Source organism: Nematostella vectensis, chromosome 1, assembly GCF_932526225.1.
Source record: "Nematostella vectensis chromosome 1, jaNemVect1.1, whole genome shotgun sequence".
NCBI lineage: Eukaryota > Metazoa > Cnidaria > Anthozoa > Actiniaria > Edwardsiidae > Nematostella > Nematostella vectensis.
In genome coordinates, this window is record NC_064034.1 from 4,125,634 (window position 1) to 4,151,050 (window position 25,417).

Genomic DNA, 25,417 nt, shown 5'->3' on the forward strand with positions numbered 1-25,417 from the left:
TCACGGTTAACATTGAAGACACGCCCTTTTTTGTGCCGGGAACACGTTCATCCGAAGCTCACAGTATAGCGTCTCTGACATGAGTTTTTTCTCTTATCCGCTGCAGTACTCTCGTGCTGTCCGTCCTGCTTCTCTCACGCCCCTCTAGACCTACCCGAGCTCGTGCTGTTGTATGGTGGAACCCGACATTTTTTTTCTCTCGAGTCTCATCTTGCCAGATGACTCACTCTAAATGAATACGACAGATGACAACGTGTTTTACTCGTTCGACTATTTGTTTTATAAGCCCGGAAACCCCCAATTACTAGAAGCCCAGGCACGATTTCCCTTCGGCGCCCAGGACGCTGTCTAATTGCTCTGTGGTAATGGCTCCATTTCTTGACCGTGTTATCTCGGTTGCGGTAAGGTACCATGTGCGGGTGCTTTTCTTACATTATCATCATGTTATCTGATTTTACCTTGTGTTTAGTCTGACTGTCTTGTGATACTACACCAGAATGATTGATTGTCATAACCAGAAAAGCGGAGCTATGACGACGGGCTAATTCTCGTAACGTCTGCGAAAGCGTGCTACCCTTCAACCTTGTATTTATTTTACCTTGTCATTTTATGTTTTTCTTATTCAACCATTCAAGTGGTCTGACGGTGGTCTGACACGTTCGCATGCAAACGGCTCCTTTTATGGACGTCATATTTTGCCTTTCAGTCAGATACTGTATAAAGGGAATAACCATTTGAGATATACGACTGATCGGTAATGAAAAACGGAAGAAAAAATCCAACAAGCCTAAAGTTCTAGATAAAAAAAAATCGAAGAGATATCGACCAAGCAAACAGAGAAAAGGCAAAGGACCAACTGGCCACGGAAACTATCAAAAAGGAAAAAAAAAACTATGGGCTTGCCATCCGATTAGTTTCTGTTTTGAAACTAAAGTAAATAACAAAATTTAAACTGAAATTTAACATAAACAGTAGATGTATATTCTGTTGTCCCCCTTTGATCTCGTATATTCTGGATACATCATGATCTATGAAAGCTAGAGACTGGAATGGGTTATGGATATAAACCAAATGAGGTGCTTCCTCTCTTGCTGATCTTACCATTGAACCACTGACAACAAGGGTGTTTGTACATCTTCTATCAAACCTTTCAATAATAGATATGCTCTTATCATCTAGTAATAATGGATTTCAAGTTATCGCACGTGAAGGTCACGTGCGTGAGGTCCAAATGATGATAAGGACAGCGTCAACACGACAGATTCAGTCCTTCTGCAGCACATCTCCTGGGAGGCCATTAAAAGGTTAATTTCCTCCATTCGCTTGTTTTCTTTGTCTGAACGATTAATTCCAAGATATGGCAAAGTTGGACTGCATAGCCCATTCAGTTGCGTTATCCCATGCATCAGATCTTCCCATTTAAAGGTTTAGTTCATATAGTTCATACATTAAGCAGTATCGGAATTGTATACCAAACACGTTAACAGGGTGCATAATCTGCGAAGAAAATGTGAATTCTTGCCATGAACTCTTTCATTATCACCGCAATCAAGACGTGAAAATGATCTCTCTTCTGCGCAAACATTTCGCAGCTCAATCACGAGCTGAACTTGCGCGAAAGATTACCTCATATACACAAGTAAGTCATATATTTTAATCTGAATTACTAGATGTATTTACACTAATGATTTAAATAGCCTTGATGCAACAAAGAACAGAGACAGAGGAACTCCGAGTAAAATCCGGGTTAAGTAACTGCGCTCGAGAAAATGTTTTCGTACACAAAATGAGTAAAGCGTGTGTTGCGGCCGCCAATATAGGGGACATTTGATAAATACATTAGAGGACAAGAAAGCACTGTGTTTTTGACTAACCAAAGCTGGGTGTTGGAGGTTGATAACAAGGCTCACATAGCGCTGTAGGATGGAACGCTTTCGAGAATGACATAAAAGAGAAAATACCGCCCCAAACAATGACGACTTCATCATTCATATTAAAAGCTCTACTGTAAAGTGTTGCATGGGTTCATGATAGCCCAGTATAGTCATCACCCGTAAGTTTCGTGACGAGGTGTTGTTGTTAGAATCTGATAATTCCTTGAGTCTAGTTATTCTTAATCCTGTCTGAGCTCCACGCACACACCATTGAGATTTATTACAAGCTGAGTAAGCGGAGCATACAAAGGATATTAAAAGAATTTTAAGAGAGCAAATCCTCACTAACGCCTTTCACGCATTTACATTCCCTATTACTCTATTTAGATCTTCTTGTTGGAAGTCGTGTAAGGAAACGTGACCTAATTTTGGTCTTTCCTTGAAAAATTGTCTAATTTTGGGGTTTTTGAGTTCACATTATTCTTAAGTTCATTAAGTTCGATTTGTTTATTCCCTTGTCTCGATTATTTCTATATAAAGTGGAACAGTACCTCTGTTAAACCAGCCTCTCTTCATTTAAAAAAAAGGAGTACAGAGATACTAAAGACGCTTGCCCCCATTTTATCACCACGCCCCTTTGTAAAGTACTCACACAACACGCTTAACCCTCTTATCGCATCTCACCTCCTTGTATAGTATAGGCACTCTCACACAAACACGCTCCCACCCCCCCCCCTTATCACCACGCCCCTTTGTATAGTAGAGGCACTCACACACAACATGCTTGCCCCCCCTTATCACCACGCCCCTTTGTATAGTAGAGGCACTCACACACAGTACGCTTGCCCCCCCCTTTATCACCACGCCCCCTTGTATAGTAGAGGCACTCTAGCCTACGTGTAGCCGCTGACTCGCGAAATCCTCGCGAAATCCTCTGAGAGGATTTCGCGAGTCAGCGGCTACACGTAGGCTAGAGGCACTCACACACAGTACGCTTATCACCACGCCTCCTTGTATAGAAGAGGCTATCGCACACAACACGCTTGCCCGCTCTTATTTTCACGCCCTCTTTGCTTCTAGTCCCAGCTAGATTTCGTTTCCTCACGAAGGGTTCTCTAAATCTTTTTATCATCATTTCAAACTCTTTTTTTTATCAACATAATTTTAGCACATTTGAAAAAAACGTTTTCGGTTGACCCCGTTTATTTGATCATTGGCTTACTGGCTTATCAGTTCTAATGGCTTGATCGTTTGCCCTCTAAGCGCCAACATGATATCAGCAAACCTAAAAATAGACAGTTCCCAAAGCACACTCTCTACTAACCAGCCTCGTCCTATTGCTTTATACACTTTCCAGTTTAGCTGTTTAACTGTTTAGCTTTTAGTTTAGCTTTAGGCGTGACTTATAAAGCCCCCAAAAAGACAACGAAGGTGCACAAGAGTGCAGTTAATATAAAAGTTTACAATGATTGCTGATTTGTATATTGATTTCATATCGATCAGCGGTGTTTTAGCGCATGCGCGAGTTTCATATAGTGGATGCAATTTTTGTTGTCCACACCACAGGCTTCCCAGTCGGCTGATTTGTATATTGATTTCATGCTGATCAGCGGTCTTTTTCGAAAACCCGTCTACTGAAACATGTTCGTCCCGTCCTCCGAGCTTTCACTTTCTATTAGAAACTTCTAGTTTTAAGTAGCGACTTCTGGCTGTTCGTTCCTCGGTGTAAGAACGTCCTCTTGACCGTTACAGCCTGGGAAACTGGATCCAAATAACACAGGTAGCCTGATCTACCAGTTTCCAATTTCAATTTCCGGCGATCTAACGATCCATCGGTCTAAATAATTTTTTTGCCAATTTTAAAATATAATATGCAAAACTATTTTTTTACAAGTCTAAATTCTAAACTGCAATTAAAAAATGCGATACTGACTTGTGACGCCAGTGGTGATGTTCTTACACCGAGGAAAAGCCCTCCTTGGTCAGACGTTTTGGTTCCCTTTTTCTTTCTTGTTCGTTTTTTTTCTCCTGTTTCAATCCTAGGGCGTGTCCGCTGAAGCCTGAATCCCCTATTAGTCTTCTTTCCCATAATACTTAATAATAATAATGAGTTTAAACCAACCTTTCGCAGTATAGACTGGATTACAGGTGAGTCAGAGATACAAGTAAGCAATACAATACATATACATAGGATATGGGGGCTCCATATACAATTGGGGTATATGTAGGAATGTCTGGAGAATGCATAGATTTAGAGTAAATACTAATCATTTCCGCTCATTTTTGGTAGATCACCATTCTCCTACCTTTTACCTAGATGGTAACGTTAGTTACCACTTCTAGTCTGCCTTTTTTTAGATAAATTTTAAAAAACGAAGTAAAAAACGGGCAGTTCTTGACGACTCAAGCCAAGGTGAGTGCGGCTTTTATTTATTGACTACAGTATATATTTCGACTTTTCATGGGGAACCTAATAAATGCAAATAACAAATTCTGACCACGAGCTTGTATACTGTATACAAACAATACTCAAACAAACACGTCCTTGTAGCTGTACATTAATTATGATAGAATGTTGGAGAATCTTAAAGGTAAATTGGAGGTTTATTCAGTGTACACGTCATCCAGCCTTTCCGCCTTGTTCTCTCCAGCCTTTTCTTGACTCGTGTGGCATGTATGGGTGACATCTCTTTCTAGGACAGTTAATCAGAAACATGGCAGACGAAGGATATGACTGAGTGTACCCAAACGTAGTACTTGCTGCTACCACTTTGATTTGCCCTTTTCCTTTCTCCTCTTCTACACCCGTCCTTTTTACCTTTTATCTTACCCTCTCCCTCCCATCTGGATCGCGTTTTTTTGGTCGGTTTTTCGCTCTACTACAGGCCCGTACCCAGGATTTTTCTTGAGGGGGGGGGAGGGCGAAATCCGAAAAAGTGAACCTTATTTTTCCGGAGGGTGGAGGGGAATGAGTTCTCTGATAAAAATCTGACCACCCCCGAAATTTGCAGTATCTCCACGGGACTTTGTCGGATTTGACTACATACCAGAGTGGACTAGCTTATGCTTTATAGTTTTGTCTACAAAAAGCACGTCTATTGAGAACTGAAAGTGGACCTTCGGCCGTTGTGGGGGGATGCGTTCGCACCCCCTGCACCCCCCCTGGGTACGCGCCTGTACTATCATTACTAACTGGTCCCTCATCGTCATCGTTGACCGGACTCTTATCGACATCGTTGACGGATGTTTTACTCACATGGCAATAGATTGAGCTCTTAACTTCAGCACATTTGATAACACGTTATCGGCGGAAACCATTCATTTTAATATCTTGGCTTTATCAGTCTGATTAAGGTTTGATTGTTTGCCCTTATATCCCAAAGTTTTATTGCATATCAAATACTTTTAGTCTGTCTGATTGAAAATAGCTAACAGAACACTATAAGAAGAGACCCCTACTATTCAGTTCTACCATAAAACTTCATGCTTATCGTTCATGTGGGGTGGATTACATAAACGCACAGTCCATGTGTGTAAGAAGACAACCGAAAATCGATAAATAGCTTCGACAAAAGAGCGCCGCAATGGGGGCTGGGGTGATTGTGTACAAGCTCAAGGGGCTCTATTTTTGCATAAAATCATAGAATCATATCTTAGTACTTGAGCTTTCGATCATTTCGATGACTTAAGTAATTGCAAGTGGTTTTTTTTAATTTCGGTAGTTTTTTTAACAAAGGAATGAATGGCGGAATGACAACTAGACCAAAACATTCCTCCGCTTGGGATCTAATTTGAACACCAAAGCAGCCATTTGACTTTCACATACGCTACAATCTTGACTTACATGACAAACACCCGAAAGGCTTTGACGTTCTTCTGACATCGGTGTCAACCCTAATTCACTGAAGGTGAAAATTTCAAGAAGAAAACGCATAAAGCATAAACGCTTCCGGAAAACCAATATCACTAGCGTGGGAAAAACCCAGATAATTAAGTAACGACTGTCTATAGCCTCTACTTGTTACTTGTGTGGGTCTGTATGCTATGATAGCCAAGCAGTCAAAACCTGCATCCTTCTCCCATTCTTGTTAAACCCTTTCTCTCAAAATAAGCGCAAATTTGTGGCCATATTTCCTTCAATGTAATAATCGTGCGATTTGGTAGAATAAATATCCTTAATAAGCATCATTAATACTCCTGCTTGTCGATGGACTAAAACCTTTTTTTATATATTCCCAAGCAGTTTTATTAAAACTAAAGATGTCTTAAATCACACGCCTCGAGAGCTGTTTAAGTCTCCAAAACAATGTAAAAAAAAGAATACTAAAGCGGAACGGTGTACAAAAACCCTAGACTTGAAGGCTATTAAGATAGTCGCTAGTCGCCTGTCAAATGCTTCAATGTGTCGAGAAATGATGAGTTGAATGAGCAGCTTAACACTAAAATGTTAGCCTGTTGCACTGATCTTCCTCAGCCGCACTAGCCGTCTAATAATACGGAGAGTCAGCGGCTACACACAAAGCTAAAAAGTTTGGACTACTACCTGGTTACCATAGCACCAGATCGAGGTTGAGAATATTTTGTCTATTCCCCGCAAACCTTTCTAGGGCCATCGAACACTCATAAGCATGCGGCGAGACTCGAGTATTTTAGCTTTGAAAACTGCGAGCACGTTGAACGTGACAGCTGGAGCAGGGTGCACACAAAAGTAGCTATAACTTCGTTATAATCAAGACTAGATGAGTAGTTCAGCTGAATTCTAAATCCTTGACTCTTATTTTATCCAACCTTTAAGTATTCTCTCAGTCATTAGCTCGTAGCCTACCTGTAAGGCTTCGATAGTTTTTCGGGCACGAAAACACCGAAAACACGGCCGTTCGCACAACCCGGCCGCCATCTTGGATACTGCGCTCCGTCCGCAGGGGGAGGTTTTCTTGCCGTAAAAAAAGCCTACAGGTAGGCTATTAGCTCGTTACATATGTCACTTTTTTTCTGGTGCCAAATAAAATGAAAGTAAACTAACTCCTTGTCACTTTGCTATCATTTCTCTACTATAATTGTCATACATCAGCTGCTTTTTATCCTGACAAGAGCATATAACCCTGACAGTGTACAACATTCTAATGGCAGTACTTCTTTTCGTCTCCGGATGAAGACGCCGAGCGAAGCCTGTACGAGGGTGGGTAGGTGTATTCGCAAATATTTTCAACGTAAGCAGTTTAAAGAAATGCTTGCGCCTAGCGGTGCTCTCCCACTCACTAGAAGTGAGACCATTACCATTTTTTCCACATCAAAGTATTCAAATACGCAAATTTCCCAAATAAGTGCCTAAGCGCAAGGCGCAAGTTTGATAGCTAAATCACGTCAAGGCTGGGTTAGCGCTACAAGTAGGTTTTACCTTCTTAGAAGTCTAACAGCTTTACTCACTTCCTGTATGGAAATTGTTCATTTCCTGCTTCCCTCTCTAGCAAACAAAAGCTCATTTATAAGATGATTGAAATAACTTTGCACTATCTACTACCCATAATGAAGGGTATATTCGTGTGGAAATCTTAGATTGCGGCATTTTTGGTTGGTGAGTAGCAATCTTTCGTGGACGCGCGCTAGTTGTATGTGGGCTTGAGCGTATTAAGGGATCTCTATAAGATAACGAGTTACTAAACGACGCTACACGGAAGCTTAATGCATTTCGACCATTTGAACATGACTGACATGGTTTAGTCTAATAAATTCGAGCTTTTTTCATGCGTGCCAATATATTTTGTGACGTTTTTTTTCACAAATGTCCATTTCAAAAGCAATAAAATGTGATCAGCTTGTACAATATCGACATTTTGCGCCATTACCTAACATTAATACTAATCTTCTTACGCCTAATATAACGATTCCATAACAGCAGTGATCTAATTGAAGATCTACCCAACTATTCTCTTAGATGCGTAATAATATGACAGTCATCAAACTGATATGAATATCAAAAAATTCTACTGACATCAATCAATTGTTTTTATTTGCAATCCTTTAGGCAAATATTAGCATTGTACATGTTTTATAGCAGCACTGTTTGCTGTTTGGAATTCAAAGATTGCATAAAAACCATTAGCTCCTGTTCGTTACAGGAATATTATTCATTTGTATACTGGCTAACCCGATGACCACACGAACTATTAACCGCTGTGATGATATCTTTTTTTGGAAACCGTTTCCCTCCCGCGAGTAACCAAAACAGAATTGATTACTCCGTACTCCGGTAAGAAAGAAATCCGCCAGTCTTATTTCACACAAAAAGTCCTCCAACATCATAAGTTTTATTTTTTCTGTGTAAAGGTCGTGGTGTTTTTGACAATCGAGACTTTACATAGATGATACCATACCCCTAAGAACTATAAATATGAGTAGGGTTTTAATCCTTTAAAAAGGTGTTCTGTTTTCAAATACGCCTTATGGCATTGGTGAACTTGAATTGCTTCCTAATATATTTTTTTGCTATACGCCTCAGAGTTCCCTCTTAAATGCACTCTGCAAGACACCACCCAATAATGATATATAAAAAAGCCTTATTTTTAGACATGTTGACGGATTATCTTTGATTTGTGACCTAGAAATTAACTACCTTCACGGAATAAAAACAAATCCGTTTCTAAACAAGCCAAATCCTTTGGAACAATTAAGATTATGTTATTACGGCACTTCTTTCTTGTCCTGACTCTTGGATGCTGAAACTATAAGAGTACCGCATGCTTGAAACTTGACAAGTGCAAGAGACAAGTGCTGTATCGAGCATGTTATCGATTTTCTCGGAAGCCGTTATGGGCATCCGGACAAAGCTAATTCGAGGAAATTTGATGAATTAAGGCTGACAATAGATTAGCTATTGTAAATATCAGATATGAGCTACAAAAGGACAGTTGGAGTGTTTTTCTTAATTCCAGGGTTGCCCCCCGCTAGTAAAATGATCAGATTCACTGCCCGAAAACATGCAACCGAGAATGCGAGGCATTCAACTATCCACACTCGTCGCCGAAGAAGAAAAGCCCAATTAGTCGGCAGAGAAACGGGTCTAGACAATTTGTGTGCCTTTCTTTTAGGAAAGAGATGCCTGATTTGTTACCATAAGGTGTGAATCTGTCAATGTTCTGGATGGTCCAATTCAGCTCGTAGCGACTAATGCGAAGGATAAACAATAATTTCTGAAGAGCTGCAAGCCGCAGACACCTTAAATATGAATAAAAAAAAATCGGAATGGTGATCTTTGGATTTTCAAAATTTCAAGTGGATTAAATATCTTCAAGATTGTAGATTTCGTGACCTATACTAAATGGAGTTCAGTTTTAACAATGAGGTGGTCCCCGTTGCTGGTATAACTGGGATATAAGCGGTTAGGGTCTGTTAGTAGCCCGCTACCAGGCTTGTGTCGTCAGATTAAATACGAATTCGTTGTGAAGGATTTGCGGAGTATTTATAGTATCGTCCGGTTTGTGTTTCGTCTAAGACTAACCGCAACAGAAATTTAAAACTAAAAATCTTTATTTCAGTGAGTCTTCGAACAAAGAAAAGATTGTAAATTTCTACATTACAAATGTTCATTATCCTTGGGCGACACACTACAAAGAGAGTACTAATTACATGATCGCTCTAAAGGCTCTCAAAGAAAGGATCCAGCGCTCATTTGTGTTCAATTTTTTCTTCATTAAGCAAACAATGGAACTAAATCTTATTCAAATTTGGTGGCGTTATGCAGTGTTAGTGCCGAAGCAAGCTTTAATGAGCTTTCAGTGGAGGCCAGCTCTTGTCCTGAACAATAGTTTGTTTACGGCTATGTATTTGTTCTGCTCTTTTATTGGCCAATTGGCGCACGGCCCTATACAGCATAGTCCTTATAATTACACCCCCAGCCCACCCTACTGTGTCACAAACGTCGTGCAATTTGCTTCCCTAATGCCCAAAGCACGACCTAGAAATGAACCGGCGATAACAATGATTGCTAAAACCGCTAAGACGGGCTAATGTAATCTAGGTTATGTGTTTTCCTGTCATGGTGGAGTCGTTTCGAGGTCTATAATTAGTGAGGTCACGTCCACCCACCCTCCCGTGGTAGGGGCTTGTTTGTCGTGCCGCGAATGGAATGTCAATGTTGAGATGCGTAAGTTGACAACTCCGGTCACTGATACAAACGAGTAGAGCTGACTTGATTGTAGTATCGTGGGCAGTACTAAATGCGCGTGTTACCTACCGTCTTGGCCTAGAAATAGAACGCTTGTCACTTGAAATGGAATGTTCTTGAAGCACGCAGCTCAGAGAACAAGACGTGTTCTTAATTTCAGGGTCTGAGAGACACAGATTTCTGTTGAGGAATGCTAGCGAGCCAACGGACTTGCGGCCTTCCTTGGCTGCTGGTATGGACGCTATCCCAAGTTGTTATTTGGCACGGTTTCCCCCCTGCACTTGGTAAGTGCGAGATCTGAGCCATTCCTCTACAGATCTTGGTCATATGTATGGATTATTCGGGTCTTGTGTTTCTTGCGGTAATATAATGGTTTACTTTTAGGTCGCGAAGATGACGGGAACCCTTACGTCTGGGCCGATGGAAAAATAGACACCGTGCAAGCAAATGTTGGCCAGACAGTTTCGCTAGTTTGGAGATATGACATGAAGGGACAAGACTATGACTCTTTGCTCTGGGGAAAAGCTGACGAGAAAAACAACTTTCAATCTATATTTTTTATTAAGACGCCTGCAGAAGCGATGCCCGTTCTGCAGAAATCCGTTCCACCGTCTTTCCTAGGACGGATCAGGATTAAGGATCGTGCAACACTTGAAATCACCAATGTACAACTATCCGACGAGGGAAACTATGTCTGTGAATTACGTACTCTGTTCATGATGATCAAGGCGAAAATCAACCTCATCGTCATTGGTAAGTTGTGGGCAAACGTTATTCTGGCATGTTTACCCGGTGAAATTCACTAAGCGCTCCTAGTTAGATAATTACTCCGCGGAATCTATTCGAATCTTTTCCCGTGCGCACACACTCCTAACTCTATCCCAGCTGTTTCGATAAAAAAAAAAATTCATCTTAGGTCTTTAGTCAACATTATAACCGCTTAAGCAAAGTGATGGCAAAGTTTATATGCTTTTTATATAACTAGTCTATAAACATAAATTTGGCCAGGGCTTTGGTAAATGCGGTATTGAGTTTGCAAGGCGAAGTTGTAGTGCCACAGATTGCGTCTGATAGCTTGGCGCTGTCTATGTCTGTTAGCTAGCGTAGCGCCGGGGTTAAAATGTAACAGCCTTGTTGATTACTGCGCTATGCTATACCTCCATGAGCAGCCCGTAGCTTTGTTTTATTGCGGACTTTTTGGGGGATATTTCGAGCCGAAGATTGTGTGTTGTGTCGGCATTGCGCGCGGTGATTTAAAGATCAAGAGATTGTATGTGTGATCGCACACGAGCGTCCCCCAGAACTCGTTGCTCCTTATATTACTGTTTAAGATTCATGCGAGGACCTAGCTGCGGGAATCCACCGTTTTCTTTCAGTTAAATTCAGCAGGTGATTTTCGCAATAATCCCTGAGCACAAAGAATGAAGCGAAATGATTTAATTCAAATACGCACTTTAACCCCATTCCGTGCAATGTCAAAAATAAAGCCTAAAATTGAAATCTTATCCATCAAAATAGCAAGCAGATTTGAGAGGTTTGGTTCGACACATTTTACTAATTGTTTGCGAGATATACTGATCAAGCCTGTGAAATGTAAATATATCTATCTCAGTTGTAACATGTCTAATTTGAGCATAATTTCCCTGCCTGGGGGTTTAACCACCCCTATACGCTTTCCCGGTTTTATCTCGTCGTCTTGGATGTTTATTTGTGTAAAATAATCCCTTGTTGAGAATCTGAAGTAGTCATTGGCACCGAAGATAACACTCAATGTTTTCTTGACATGTATAACATTTATACACACAACATTTTCCCATGCTTGTTTATGTTCCTTGTTATATTACCCAAGAATTGTTAATTTATGTGTTTTGTTATCACGTATACTTTGGTCGGCGATAATAATTGTCAATTTAGCAGCCCAAAATCAAAATCTAGCGGATATTCGATCTTCAAACACTTTATTACACCAAAACTTGCTATTTTGATGAAATGATGCGCGCGTCTGTGATGCGAGAATTCACTTCGATTTGAACAAAACTGTTATCATTTAGTAGCAAAAAGCCGGTTTGGCCTGAGGACGAAATTACAGGCCCGAGTAATTATGACAGAGCCGAATTGTCTGTGTTTAAAAATATCAATTCTCTTGCGTGACGTGTTTAACTTGCGTGACACACTTCTTTTACAGATAAATTTAGGAGAGGCGGGAAAAATAGACGACGAAAGAAAAAGCACTGTACGTTTTTGTTTACCGAAAACCGCGTAACAATAGAGGCATGGCATAGCTTTACATCAAAGGTTTCATCCCACTTTAAACCTGTTAGCTTTTTTTAGAATACGCCTTGGAGGTGAATGATTTCAACCAACCCATTAAGAGCCATTGCCTTTATTGTAACGGGCTATAAAGGGCAGATGTTGTTTAAAATGTCGCCCAAACTTGACCGAATTTAAACCCTAAACCATCAATAATCCAAAAATGGGTATTTCACAGGCTTCCTAGCTCCTACCATTCCAGGAAAAGGTGTTAGAAGATCACACATGGTAATTGGGAACTCTAAATTATAAATGAGTGGCGAACTTCCTCTGGTGATTTGTAATGTTACAGTGAAACATTTATTCACTCAACTGGTCTCTAGCCGTGAATTTTAGCCTTTTATCGAAGATTATTATGATTTCTTCCTTCTACAATTCTTAGGTAGTGTGGTGTTAAGGAGAGTTGTTGTGTAAGAGCCTCCTTCAAATACTCATGTCTTTAATTGTGAGATATTAGCACGTTATTTGGAGTGTGAGTGAACAAAAGAAAACACTAACTAATATCACTAGGAAGATTTAAAAGAGAAATCTCCTTGATATCACCGTCTTTTTTTATCTTGTAAGCTTATCTGGAGAGTGAGCAAAAAGGAAAGTTTTACTGTTTTTTTTTTTTTACAGAAGCGGTAGTATAACACCGATTTCCTAATCGTCCTAATTGTGACTAAACCTAGTGAGTGCTATTCTATTTTTAGGATTTCTGAATACCATTTCGTGGCAATTGTTTTTTTTTTTGGCTGCATTATAGCGATCACGTAGCCCAGCACGGGAGTATTTGTCCTATTTTGCTGATTCATTATCGAGTGGAATTAGTGCCAAAATTAACGTAAATTGCTCTCTGTTTACTCTGATTCATCAGCCATTTTGGATCTCGTTGTCACCCAGCATCCTTAAAGAGCGAGGGCGGCTCGTATCTCCACTAAATACTGTGGTGTGCCACTAATGTAATTAACGAAACCTAGTTTCTTGCGGAGCTTAAGCAGCCTTTTTATCATTGACGAAAGAAGAAAAATACCACATATATATTCCTCCTCTGCTCCGTTCAAACTCCTTTTATAAACCGACGCCCTCAGTTGTGCCTGCATAAAAACGGGCTAGTTCTGATGTTTATTTTGTTACTGTAGCTAAAAAAAAAATCTAAAAAAAGAATCCGTAAAAACCTGAATTTGACTTCCATCTTTTTATGCTTTGTTTTATGAATAGTTTATGGAAACTCGAAATCATAAAATCCGTAAAACACGGTGATGGAAACAATCATTTAAAAAAAAGTTTTGGCTGTCGCTGGAACTTATTTTGCTGAAACATTAATGGCTTGAATGGTTAAATTCAACTTTCTTTTTCATATTTTCTTATTGGCTAGAATACTCCAGAGAATTAAAGTAAAAAAAAATAATGAACATTATTGTATTTCAGTCATGACAGCTGAGTCAATCAGGCGTAATTTGGCGACTTGAAAGGATTCCCATTTGTCGACCAAAGCCATTAGCACTCTTTCAAGCTTTAAATGTCTTTTAAGATGTTTACAAATTCTCTAGAACATTAAGCTCTTTTCCATCGAATTCGGTGCATTTTAGGTGAACCTTTTTAAAGTGACGTGCAATTATGCATGGGAAGTTTTAGCGTACTTTTGTACAAATCGTTTTTTTTTTTTTTTTCAAAATTCATTCTTTGCATGTGGTCGATCAAATGAGAATCCTTTTAAAATCCGTTCTAATTCACGATTGAGTGGAATCCCAGTTTGTTAGTTCAGCTTTTAAGATTGTGTCTACATTTTTGGCGGTGGTCTTGTAAAGGTCACACTTTTAGATCGTATTTCTAAAAGGTGTTAGGCAAGGGTGGGATGGAAAAAATGCTTAAATGTAGATTATCTATTTTTGGCCAAGGTAACTCCCTTTTATGTTGAAAAATCCTAGAACTTTTGGCTAGCTCATAGCTTTTGACGGCGTTTGGGAAATAAAAAACCCTCAAGCCTTTTTTCAGGGTTGTAAAGGGTATTTTCGTGAAACGAGATTTGGCCATTTTTTACCCTACGAGAAACGTGAAATTGTCCATTTTATCGTCCGTGAAACGTGATTTAACTATTTTTTGGCGGCTGGGAATGCCATTTTGCCTTGTTTCGGATCAAATTACGTGTCTTCTATAAAATGCCTTGATGATGTCTTCCAAAAATGTCGACTGACGTTAGCACCGCCTGCGCGGGAAATGAATTTAATTGGCTTCCCAGAGGATAAGGGCTGGATCCAGATGGAAAAGGGTGCATTCCGTCTGGATCTCGGACTCGCTGATTCCCGTAATTCCTTTATCTGTAAAGTTGGGGTCAAATGTAGCGTATGAGCAGGTAAAACGCAACACATGATGTGACTTGGGGTGAGTATCTATGCTGTAGGCAAGTGCACTCTATCGCATGCCTTTTCTCAATAATTCACTAACCCGGCCAATTCCAGCTCCCGCCAAAATCAAGTCCAGTCCACCGGCAACTGTACAGTACAAAGAGGGAGAGGTGAAAAAGCTAGTATGTAAAGCGACCGGCAAGCCGAACCCGTGGGTCATCTGGTACAAGGATGGGAAAGAGGTTATGAAGCGGAAAAAGCGCGCCGAGATTGCTTTCGACCCGGTCACCGACGCTGATATGGCGTCTTATAAATGCGTGGCGCAAAATAGCGGCGGGAAAGAAGAGCGAGTGACCAATGTTACGGTCATGTGTAAGTATGGCCACAATTGTTATAATAACTGAATTAAAACCAGAATCTTTCTATTAATAAGATGATACAGGACGGTCGGAACGGTACAAAGCCATTGCGTACACTCACAAGACGGGCCCATACTCTTACGACTCGCCCACCACAAGTCCTCATAGGGGATTCCCATGACAAGAAGCTCAACGCATATGACTTTTTACGATGCAAAAAGGTTCTTTCTACAGCGGAAAGGTTCTTACTACAGCGTCTTTTCTAACGGACTAGTAAATTCTTGTCAGGTTTTAGACACTAAAATGCAAACCAAAGTAAATAGTATCTGTAGAATAGCGCAAAACGGTGTCCATAGATAGAGCTTTACTGTAACAAGGTTTTCCATTATCGGAGAGTTGGCTTTATGTTTGTCACTCACTAATAGTTGCATCCGTCTGTCGTAGTCAAACCCAAAGAAACCACATTAAGGACCGACGCTAATGGAAACACAGTGAGCGTGGGAAGTACTGTCAGCTTCTTCTGTGCTGCTCGGGGCTACCCGAAACCCACGTACAAGTTCTACATCAAGGCTCGCGGACAGCCCCCAAGGAGACTGGACTACAGAGATGCAGAGCTCACGGGGCACATCAAGAACCTAGGGGTGGTGGACTCTCGGTGGCACGGCACATACATTTGCATACCGAGCAATTCCGTGGGCGAGGGCCCAAGACAGGAACTCCTGCTATATGTCCGCTGTGAGTATGGCACGGTCACTTGTTTAGATATTGTCAGTTGTTATGGCCCGGCCATGTGTTTTCTGTTTTTGTGCTGTTATGTCCGCTGTGAGTATGGCACGGTCACGTGTTTAGATATTGTCAGGTGTTATGGCCCGGCCACGTGTTATCTGTTCTTGTGCTGTTATATCCACTGTAAGTATTATATGGTCACGTGTTTAGATATCGTCAGCTGATATGGCCCGGCCTCGTGTTTTCTGGTTTTGTGCTGTTTATGTCCGCTGAAAGTATGATATGGTCACGTGTTTATCTTTGTACTGGCACAGTTACTTGTTAGACTGCTATTGTGCTTGAAGTTATATGAGTTATTAGACATGTGCGTCTGCGATTGAATGTCAAATGCACCATAGGCATGGTCCTTAGATGTTTGATGTACCAATTGTACCAGTTTCGTTGTACCAAGAGCGATTACGTAAAATATCACGCGGCTTGTTTCACTTTTTGAAAATAACGAGCCACTCCCTGGCTTGGGACCGAGAGCCTCGCGGAGTGCCTGGCACTAGCAGATAAAAAAGGAGTAGTCCTCCCTAGGGCTTTTCTCTAATAGAAAGACATAAAAATGTGCCCCCAATTTCATATTTCGTCACTAGCATGTCGCTTGCGATTAATTACAAAACTTAATTACACCCTGTGTGGTAGGATTACAAAAAGACATTGTTTTGACCCAAATCCTAAAGTTGAATCCTACCCAGACGTTAATTGCTTTTATAAACAGTCAATGACCTCTTCTTAATAATGCCTTGTGGTACCCAGCCACTTCCAATTCATTGGAACCCGGATATTAAACCCGTTTCCCGCTGTTTAAATATTTAGTAAAACGTGTTGTCGTAATTTAGGATGGCTTTTGTCTTTCTAACCTGACAACAAAGAGCTTCGGGCGGGAAAAGTAAAAAATGATACCCTGGGAACCGCAATGCCCCTGAAACCAGATCCCCAAAGTCGTTAATTGAAATATTACAAGAACACCTCTGTTAAATTCGTTCTTGAAGTCGTTTTCCGAGCGCATGGCAATAGAGTTGTTTTACACGTAAAGATTCGCATGCTATTTTTTTTTTACAACTGATGCGTTTTAGCCTTTCCCTGATTAACGCAAACTCTTTCATGGTGCCACTGTAATAGTCATGTTTAGTGTACACCGACGTCAAATAAAATTGGAAATGATTTTCCGTGTTCTATGAATGTAATCCGCTTACAACCTCCAAATAAAAGGACGTTGTAGGACGTCCAGGAGTTTCTAATTAAAGAGACGGATTTAAGCATTGAGGCGTTGCCAACGACAGGTCATGTCATCATTTGTGCCTGATAGAAATTACCTTGACATGCGAAAATATATAGAAATTACAGCGAATGTGTTTTATTGAAAGCTTACCAGCATTTTGGGCGTGACAAATTATATTTCAGCTATCAACATGATGAAAGTTTCAAACTGTTTTGAACATGATTAATGTTTGATATGTTTTTGTTAGCCTTGAGCATGCGCAGTGTGCTGTGTTTAATCTGTTCACCATAAACCTGCGTTGTACGTTATGATAAAATTTATTGCATTGAACGTGGTTGAAACTGTCAGGTTTTTTGAGTATGCGCATTACGGTATGTTGAGACTGCCCGCGTTCTTGAGCATCGTGGTGCGTTGTGTTGAAACTTTTCCCGCGTCTGCAATGTGTCTCTTATCCTTTCTTTCCCTTCCAGACCCCCCTCAGATAATTCGTCCACCACGTGACATGAATGTAGACGAGGGCGACCAAAAAACCATAGTGCAGTGCCAGGCCGACGGGTACCCCAGCCCTCAGATCACGTGGCTCAAGCTGTCGAGGCCAGACCAGATCCTAAGCAAGGGGGAGACGTTCTTTATCACAAGTGTGACCAGAGAGGATCATGGGTTATACCGCTGCATGGCGCGGAATAACGTTGGGGCAGCCGCCATCAAGGACTTCACAATCAACGTCCGATGTACGTAGAATTATAGCTACCGGTAGGCTGAAAATGTTTGATGCTAAGGGCGGAGTGGGTGTGGGTGGGGGGGGGTGGGGCTTGAATGTTTCTATAGACCGTTTTCACGATGTTGCGCCACAGATTGGCGAAACACAGCTGTTCAATAATGCGGACGAAGGAGAATTTTACTCCTCGAAAAAAGCACTTTTTAGCTTCGTCTGTAAACTTCACTTCGTACGACCTTTTAGATCAGCCGTGGGCCGCCAGTCTGTGGGATTTTGGATGCGCACGCAACATCGCAGGGGCGGCGGAGTGGTCCAATAAGTGAAGGGGGGGAGGCGAAAGTTGGGGGGAGGGGTGGTTGGTGGTTTCATAGGGGAGGGGTGGTTGGTGGTTTCAGGGGGAGGGGTGGGTGGTGGTTTCAAATTCCCAAGAATGCAGGGAATAAAATAGATTTTTATGCACGGGATTTTAAACTTTTCAACAAATTTGTTTTTGGTTGCCTATGTACCGCTTGAAACCCGTTGGTTTAAAAAAAACGTTCATATGTAAAGAAACATCCGCTCGCGAAAGTGGAGGGGGGAGCTGCCCCCTCCCCCCACTTTCAAAAGTGGGGGGCTGGCGACCCCCCTGCCACTCCCCTTCCGCGGCCCCTGCACCGTGATAAGACCTATAGGCTGAGCCCCAGGTTTACTGTACCCAACAGCACTGTTCTCGCTGTCTGCACGGGTCTCGTATATGGAGGTGGGTCTGGGAGAAACGTTATCATAACAGGTCAATAAACTGACATAACTTCCCTGTCACTGTCTTATCCTCAGATCCCCCGGTCATCAACACCACAGCCTCTAGCAGGCAAGTTGCCGCCTGGATAGGATACAGAGCTACCCTAGACTGTTATGCTGATGGGAACCCTTTGCCAAAGTACACATGGCGAAATGCTAGCGGTGTGATCGCGGTCTCGGAGACTGGCGGCAAGTTGACTGTTACTGCGCATGACAATAGTGCATTTGGTGATTACACTTGCGAGGCGTCGAATTCCCGCGGCCGTGACTCGCACACTGTCACACTCATCAAAGTCGGTAAGAGGCAAGAATGTCTACCTTGTAGTGTAGATATTATTTGCGCTTCTTTTTTACCCATATGTATAGTAAAGTACAATAGCCCGGTATCAAGAACTGGGGCGATTCCAGGCGTTCAATTCTCGGGAAATCAACGCAATCACTGCAGCAAAAGTGCTCTATTGAAAAAGTTCTTTATAGTGCAAGAGGCTTATAATTCTCGAATAAAACAAGAGAAAAGCTAAACTTGTGAGCCTTAGGGTGGTGTTACATTGTATCGTAAAATGTTTTTGACCGTGTAACATGTCGCGCAACACAACTTTCCGCGCATCATTTCACTCAACAACATGTTTTGTGTTTTTTAACCCGCTTCCAAAACATGCAACACAGAATGACGAATATCTGGAAAGTAATTCCGTGTAACATTTGTTTGGCAGAATGTCAGAATGGATACGATACAATTTATTTGTTGCATGTTAACCCGTGTGACACCACTTTATGCTCATGTGCTCACCTCTGTTTCCTCTTACAATCTATCCAACCTTGGCTTGTATTGGTATGTATAGTATAATCGTGCGCATAGTGGCAGTATCCACATGTTTATCTCACTTTAACGTAATCTCTTTCAGGCAAACCTGGTCCTATCACACTAAACGTGAATGTCCGGACGCAGAACTCTCTACACGTTCAGTGGGCCGTTTCGGACACAGGGCAGAGTAAGATCATGCATTTCACACTCAAGTACAAGCTTACCGGACCGAAGACTTCGTGGGTCACACTGCCGATCCTCCAGGCGAAGATTTCTAAGTATGTGGTGAAGGAATTGGAGCCTTTCACGTCATACACATTGCGACTTACCGCGACCAATGAGTACTTCACGAGTGAACCTGTAGATGTCACCACTATGACCACGGAAGCAGGTGAGAGAGGGACGCATACAGTCGCGACATATCAGAGCTAGGGGGGGGGGGGGGGGGGTATAATAGGCGCGAGGATGGCAAACAAGCACAAGAACAAAAATCCAGGGGCGGATCCAGGAAAATTCTGACTTTGTTAAGGAAAAAATGCGCTGAACACTTTCGCCTCCATTAAATTAACAGAATGAACAGCTCATAAACGTACCAATTCTAAACAGGTGTAATCGGAGGCCATCTGTAAGCGCACAAAACCCGCTATCCCTAAGAATTATGTTTTTTACTACAATCCCGTTATTATTCCTTTAATGAAACCATATCAAGAAAATTCAGCCCAAAATTGTCGTTTTTGCCGAACGCGGTCACTTCCATATAAGGAAACTAATATTTTCCTTATTTGGAAAAACTGTATGATTGTTGATATTTTTTAGGTGAGCGTCCTCCAGGCGCTTCGTAAACTCTATGACTTTTAATCAGAAGAGAAAAATAGTTACTGTTACCATCTTTAGTCAGTTGTGAAGGTCTCTGAATAGAAACTAAGATTCCTCGGTACCAGACCCCCAAAACGACAATGTTTTGTTCATATGCAAATGCAGCAAAAGGCTAATTTGCGAATAAACTGGCATTTGACTGTCATATCTTAATTCACTTTTTTTTTACCGATATCGAAGATGGGAAGCAAAGTTTCGTGACGGGGGTGACAGCAAGTGGGAGGTAGCGATAAATAGGTGTGGAGGTGTGGAGTCAACAGATCATAATCGCTGACGGTGATTTGTTCCCATAGCGTCTTCCGAGCCTCGAGACATCGTCGTTTTCCCAGTCAACAACTCGGCCGTAACCGTCAAATGGCAGGAGCCGGCCAAAATCAACGCGAAGAGCTTGTCAGGCTACACAGTGCTTTACTGCCGTATTCCCGAGTGCGATGGGTTAGCGTCCGAGGCCACACCACGCGTATCTGTCGCTCATAACATCACGACCGCCGTCATTGGCTCGCTCCAGGCCTTCTCAAACTACACTGTCAGAGTCAAGGCATTCAACACTGTGGGCGGAGCGGAAAGTAAATCTGTGTTGGTCACCACGGCCATGGCAGGTACGAAAAGGGTATTGTTGATAACTATAATGGGGATTTTGGTGGTGATCATGAGGATAAAAATAATTGAGATGATGATTAAAGTGTTGTTGATGTTGGTTATGGCTGTGATTGCAGTAGGTGATTGTGATAGATTATTATTATTATTTTTTATGTTGATGATATGCTGTTGTTGTTGATGATAGTGGTGAGGTGGCAGTAGTTGTTGATCATAGCCCTGGTGATGATGGTGATTACGTTCGGTGATGGCTTTATGATTATTATGATTATTGTGATGGCTGTAGATAATGGTGTAGATAACATCGTTATTCGTGATTTTGAAGGTCACTCCAAAAGTTTATCATTCCATAGAGAATCTGTATCTAAATAAAGAGTCTTTTTCTCTCCCCAGCCCCTTCCGTGCCAGAACTGCTAAAAGTCAACACTTCTGGATTTGAGGTTCGCTTGAGATGGAACCGTCCGCGCATGCTCAATGGCGAGATCACCATGTTTCGTGTTAGATTCCAGTGGAAGCTTTTAAATGACGGCTCCTACTCCGAGGAAGAACTCTTAATCCCCGCGGATGTCACAGATCGGCGGAGACGGCAACGGCGGAGAGTTAAGCACACGAGGCTTCATTTTAACGTACTACGTCTTCGCCCTCAGCGCGAAATGCTGATCAGCGGTCTGTATCCATACGCGCAGTACACGATAAGCGTGTGTGAAGGAACTGGAGGGATTAATCGCGGGGTGATGTGGGGTCCTTATAGCGATCGCGTGTCTGTGGAGATGCCCGAAGGACGTAAGTATTTGTGGGGTGTATAGCGAGTAAAAGGGGGGGGGGGGATGTGTGTGCCAAGAAAAGGTTACAATATGAGAATTATTGTAGGCGTGGAAACATTTATTTTCAATTGTCCAAATTAAAACATTGTGTTGAAAAATATTGCGTGTGAAAATATCCAAATTTGCCGTACCGGGTACGACGTGCTGCAATAATGTCACGTTATCGTCACGATACGGTAACGACACGCCACTAGGCACCGGTGACTAGCGATGCGACGACACGCTCACGCCACTGTAGGGTACAATAGAGTACAACACGTAACCGTGTCTCGCATTTAAATCTTCGAGTAAACTTTGTCTTGATTACATCGAAAGATGGGTAAGCAAAACGATTTTATCTTGCTTGTAGCGCCAAGTAGACCCGTGAATTTGGGAGCGTACTCTACGGACTTGGACAGCCTGAGCATCTCATGGGAGCGACCGGACTACCCTAATGGCAAGATTCGACAGTATACCATCATGTACTCCAACACCACGGGCCGCAACTACAGCGTCAACATACGAGAGGACCTGAAGAGCGAGGGCTTTAAATACCATTTGAAGGGGTTAAGGCCGTACAGCCCATACACCATACGGGTAAGGGCTTGAGCCATGCAACACTTACACCATACGGGTAAGGGCTTCGGCCATACAACACTTACACCATACGGGTAAGGGCTTGGGCCATACAACACTTACACCATACGGGTAAGGGCTTCCGCCATACAACACTTACACCATACGGGTAAGGGCTTAGGCCATACAACACTTACACCATATGGGTAAGGGCTTAGGCCATACAACACTTACACCATATGGGTAAGGGCTTAGGCCATACAACACTTACACCATACGGGTAAGGGCTTGGGCCATACAACACTTACACCATACGGGTAAGGGCTTGGGCCATACAACACTTACACCATACAGGTAAGGGCTTGGGCCATACAACACTTACACCATACGGGTAAGGGCTTGGGCCATACAACACTTACACCATACGGGTAAGGGCTTGGGCCATACAACACTTACACCATACAGGTAAGGGCTTGGGCCATACAACACTTACACCATACGGGTAAGGGCTTGGGCCATACAACACTTACACCATACGGGTAAGGGCTTGGGCCATACAACACTTACACCATACGGGTAAGGGCTTAGGCCATACAACACTTACACCATACGGGTAAGGGCTTGGGCCATACAACACTTACACCATATGGGTAAGGGCTTCCGCCATACAACACTTACACCATACGGGTAAGGGCTTAGGCCATACAACACTTACACCATACGGGTAAGGGCTTTGGCCATACAACACTTACACCATACGGGTAAGGGCTTGGGCCATACAACACTTACACCATACGGGTAAGGGCTTCCGCCATACAACACTTACACCATACGGGTAAGGGCTTAGGCCATACAACACTTACACCATACGGGTAAGGGCTTAGGCCATACAACACTTACACCATACTGGTAAGGGCTTAGGCCATACAACACTTGCACCATACGGGTAAGGGCTTGGGCCATACAACACTTACACCATACGGGTAAGGGCTTGGGCCATACAACACTTACACCATACGGGTAAGGGCTTGGGCCATACAACACTTACACCATACGGGTAAGGGCTTGGGCCATACAACACTTACACCATACGGGTAAGGGCTTGGGCCATACAACACTTACACCATACGGGTAAGGGCTTGGGCCATACAACACTTACACCATAGGGGTAAGGGCTTGGGCCATACAACACTTACACCATACGGGTAAGGGCTTTGGCCATACAACACTTACACCATACGGGTTAGGGCTTCGGCAATACAACCCATACACGATATGGTTGATGACATTGGCCGTAGACCCCATACACGATACAGGTAAAGACATTGGCCGTTCACCCCATACACCACATAGCCGTATCAAGCCTTGAATTATTGGGTGGTAGGGAGACGATACAAAAACATTAAGAAAACAATTGGGGGCACAGCCACGCCCCTACTAGTCATTTTCTTATAACCATACGGGTAAGGACATTAACTGTACACCCCATACACGATACAGGTAAGGGAGGGTAAGAGAATTGGCCATAGACCCATACCCGATACAAGTAAGGGAATTAGCCATACCTACCAGATACTTAGACAATACCCCAACCACACCTTGGGCTATCTGAATTGTTATTTGAGGTAGCAAAATTGGAATAAAGAGGCCTAATGCTCCAAACGAAATATGTGGCACATCGTCAATATTTCGTATCTGTTTATTGTTTCGTTATATTTATGTTTTCCAATTCTACACGTCGTGACGTATATTTCATTTTCACGAGACAGCGATAAACTCTGCGGTTTCAAGACTAACCGCGCTACAAATGAATTTATTGGCAAGCGAACAATTTAGATCGATGACTGAATCAGTCTACAAGGTAAAGAGGAACCCTTTACATTTGGAACAAGCTCTTAGGCATTGAGACTAAGACAAGAGAGTAATATAAGTCAGTATGCTTATATCACCTGTGGCATCGCCACTATCAGATGGCAGGCTTGTTGAGTGCGCCTGGGACTTGTTGCATTGGTAAATGTGACTGTGTTTTGTTTTTCTAATGTTTTTCTTTTCTTTTCAGGTGAGGGCGTACACTCTGTATGCTGGTCCGTTTAGCGATCCAGTTCACGCTAGCACGGGACTACAAAGTATGTGCAAATTACAAGTACAGTGGAATGCGCGGTAGCGTATTGTTTAATCCGAAACTTCCATTATTACTGTTGAATTGTGTTTAAAATTCTTATTTCGGGAGTTATTGGAGCAGCACATAAGTCTGAAGAAATTTAACATTAACAATGTAGGGTCGTGGCTACGACAGGCACGTGATCTATTAGACAGACGGTCCACTATAAATTTTATATTAATTTAATTAATAAAGATTGTAAGATCAAAATGGCAAATAAGATTCAATACTTCTCATTTCTTGATGCTATATGATAACCAAAGGCATGATAATCTTAACCCGAAGTAGCTCCATCAAAGTTAGTGTCAATCAGGAAAGGAAATATAACCCAACGATAAATGGCTATTAACGGAATGCTGACGCATGTACTTAACAGGGGTGAATAACAGCATGAATAACTCAACGGCCGAGTTTAACGCAACCAGCGCTGCCTCGGCGGCGAGCCTTCCCACCGCCGTCACGACTCTCGCACAGAAGCATGAAACAGTGGCTTCTTCCGAGCAGAGGGACTGCCGCGATCCGCCCTGTCAGTGCTTTTGATTAAACGCATTTAGTCATTGCAGCCATCAAGAATTCCCCAAAGGCCGATTAAGACAGCATGATTTAGTCATTTGCGACCTGCCTACGACATGTCTTAGCCTACATTACATACTACGAGTTTCGTAGTCGAGTATAGAGTTGTTAGCCGATTTACACTCTTCGACTCAAGTGGTAGAGGTGTTACGGACAAGTCGCATACGACTAAATCGCGCTGCCTAAACCAGTCTCAAGATTTTGTCACTTTGTAAACGAGCCTTGCAATGTTAAAAGTGTGCATTGCGTTAATAGAAGTATTGCATGACCAAAATGCGGTGTGACTAAAAGGAATTGCGTGACCAAATTGTCTCAACTCATTCTGTCGCATCTTGTTGGGGTCCTGATGGCTGTAAGTGACGCTAAGAAGTCAGGAGTTTGCCATTTGCAATCTAAACATCGACACAATTTTGACAGCCTAAAAACATAACAGTGTTACGCACCTACATAAAGTGGTTTTCAAAATCCCGTAAAGTTTAATAGTCAAGCCAGAACAAAAGAGGA

General features: G+C 42.2%; 1 protein-coding gene and 1 long non-coding RNA gene across 5 annotated transcripts in view; one reads left to right on the forward strand and one right to left on the reverse strand.

Moving 5' to 3' along the window:
• Positions 1 to 618: 618 nt before the first annotated feature.
• Positions 619 to 1,590, reverse strand: LOC116621153. The gene is made up of 2 exons (XR_004297348.2): positions 1,102 to 1,590; positions 619 to 713 (listed from the first exon to the last, which is right to left on the reverse strand). It is a non-coding gene; the product is annotated as an uncharacterized LOC116621153 (long non-coding RNA).
• Positions 1,591 to 7,314: 5,724 nt separating this feature from the next.
• The window catches only part of LOC5517114 (tyrosine-protein phosphatase Lar), a 29,943-nt gene continuing 11,840 nt past the window's right edge, over positions 7,315 to 25,417 (forward strand). The window contains exons 1-13 of one of the 4 annotated variants that reach the window (XM_048729703.1): positions 7,315 to 7,449; positions 10,199 to 10,322; positions 10,423 to 10,791; positions 14,790 to 15,047; positions 15,479 to 15,769; positions 17,498 to 17,758; positions 18,559 to 18,819; positions 19,428 to 19,718; positions 20,497 to 20,802; positions 21,194 to 21,583; positions 21,974 to 22,200; positions 24,239 to 24,305; positions 24,717 to 24,866. In XM_048729703.1, coding sequence (XP_048585660.1) covers positions 10,229 to 10,322; positions 10,423 to 10,791; positions 14,790 to 15,047; positions 15,479 to 15,769; positions 17,498 to 17,758; positions 18,559 to 18,819; positions 19,428 to 19,718; positions 20,497 to 20,802; positions 21,194 to 21,583; positions 21,974 to 22,200; positions 24,239 to 24,305; positions 24,717 to 24,866 — 2,965 coding nt within the window. In that variant the 5' untranslated portion in view covers positions 7,315 to 7,449; positions 10,199 to 10,228. Of the gene's footprint in view, positions 7,450 to 8,009; positions 8,125 to 10,023; positions 10,323 to 10,422; positions 10,792 to 14,789; positions 15,048 to 15,478; positions 15,770 to 17,497; positions 17,759 to 18,558; positions 18,820 to 19,427; positions 19,719 to 20,496; positions 20,803 to 21,193; positions 21,584 to 21,973; positions 22,201 to 24,238; positions 24,306 to 24,716; positions 24,867 to 25,417 lie in introns of those variants that run through there. The other 3 variants (XM_048729707.1, XM_032387125.2, XM_032387126.2) reach the window with 3 other exon arrangements.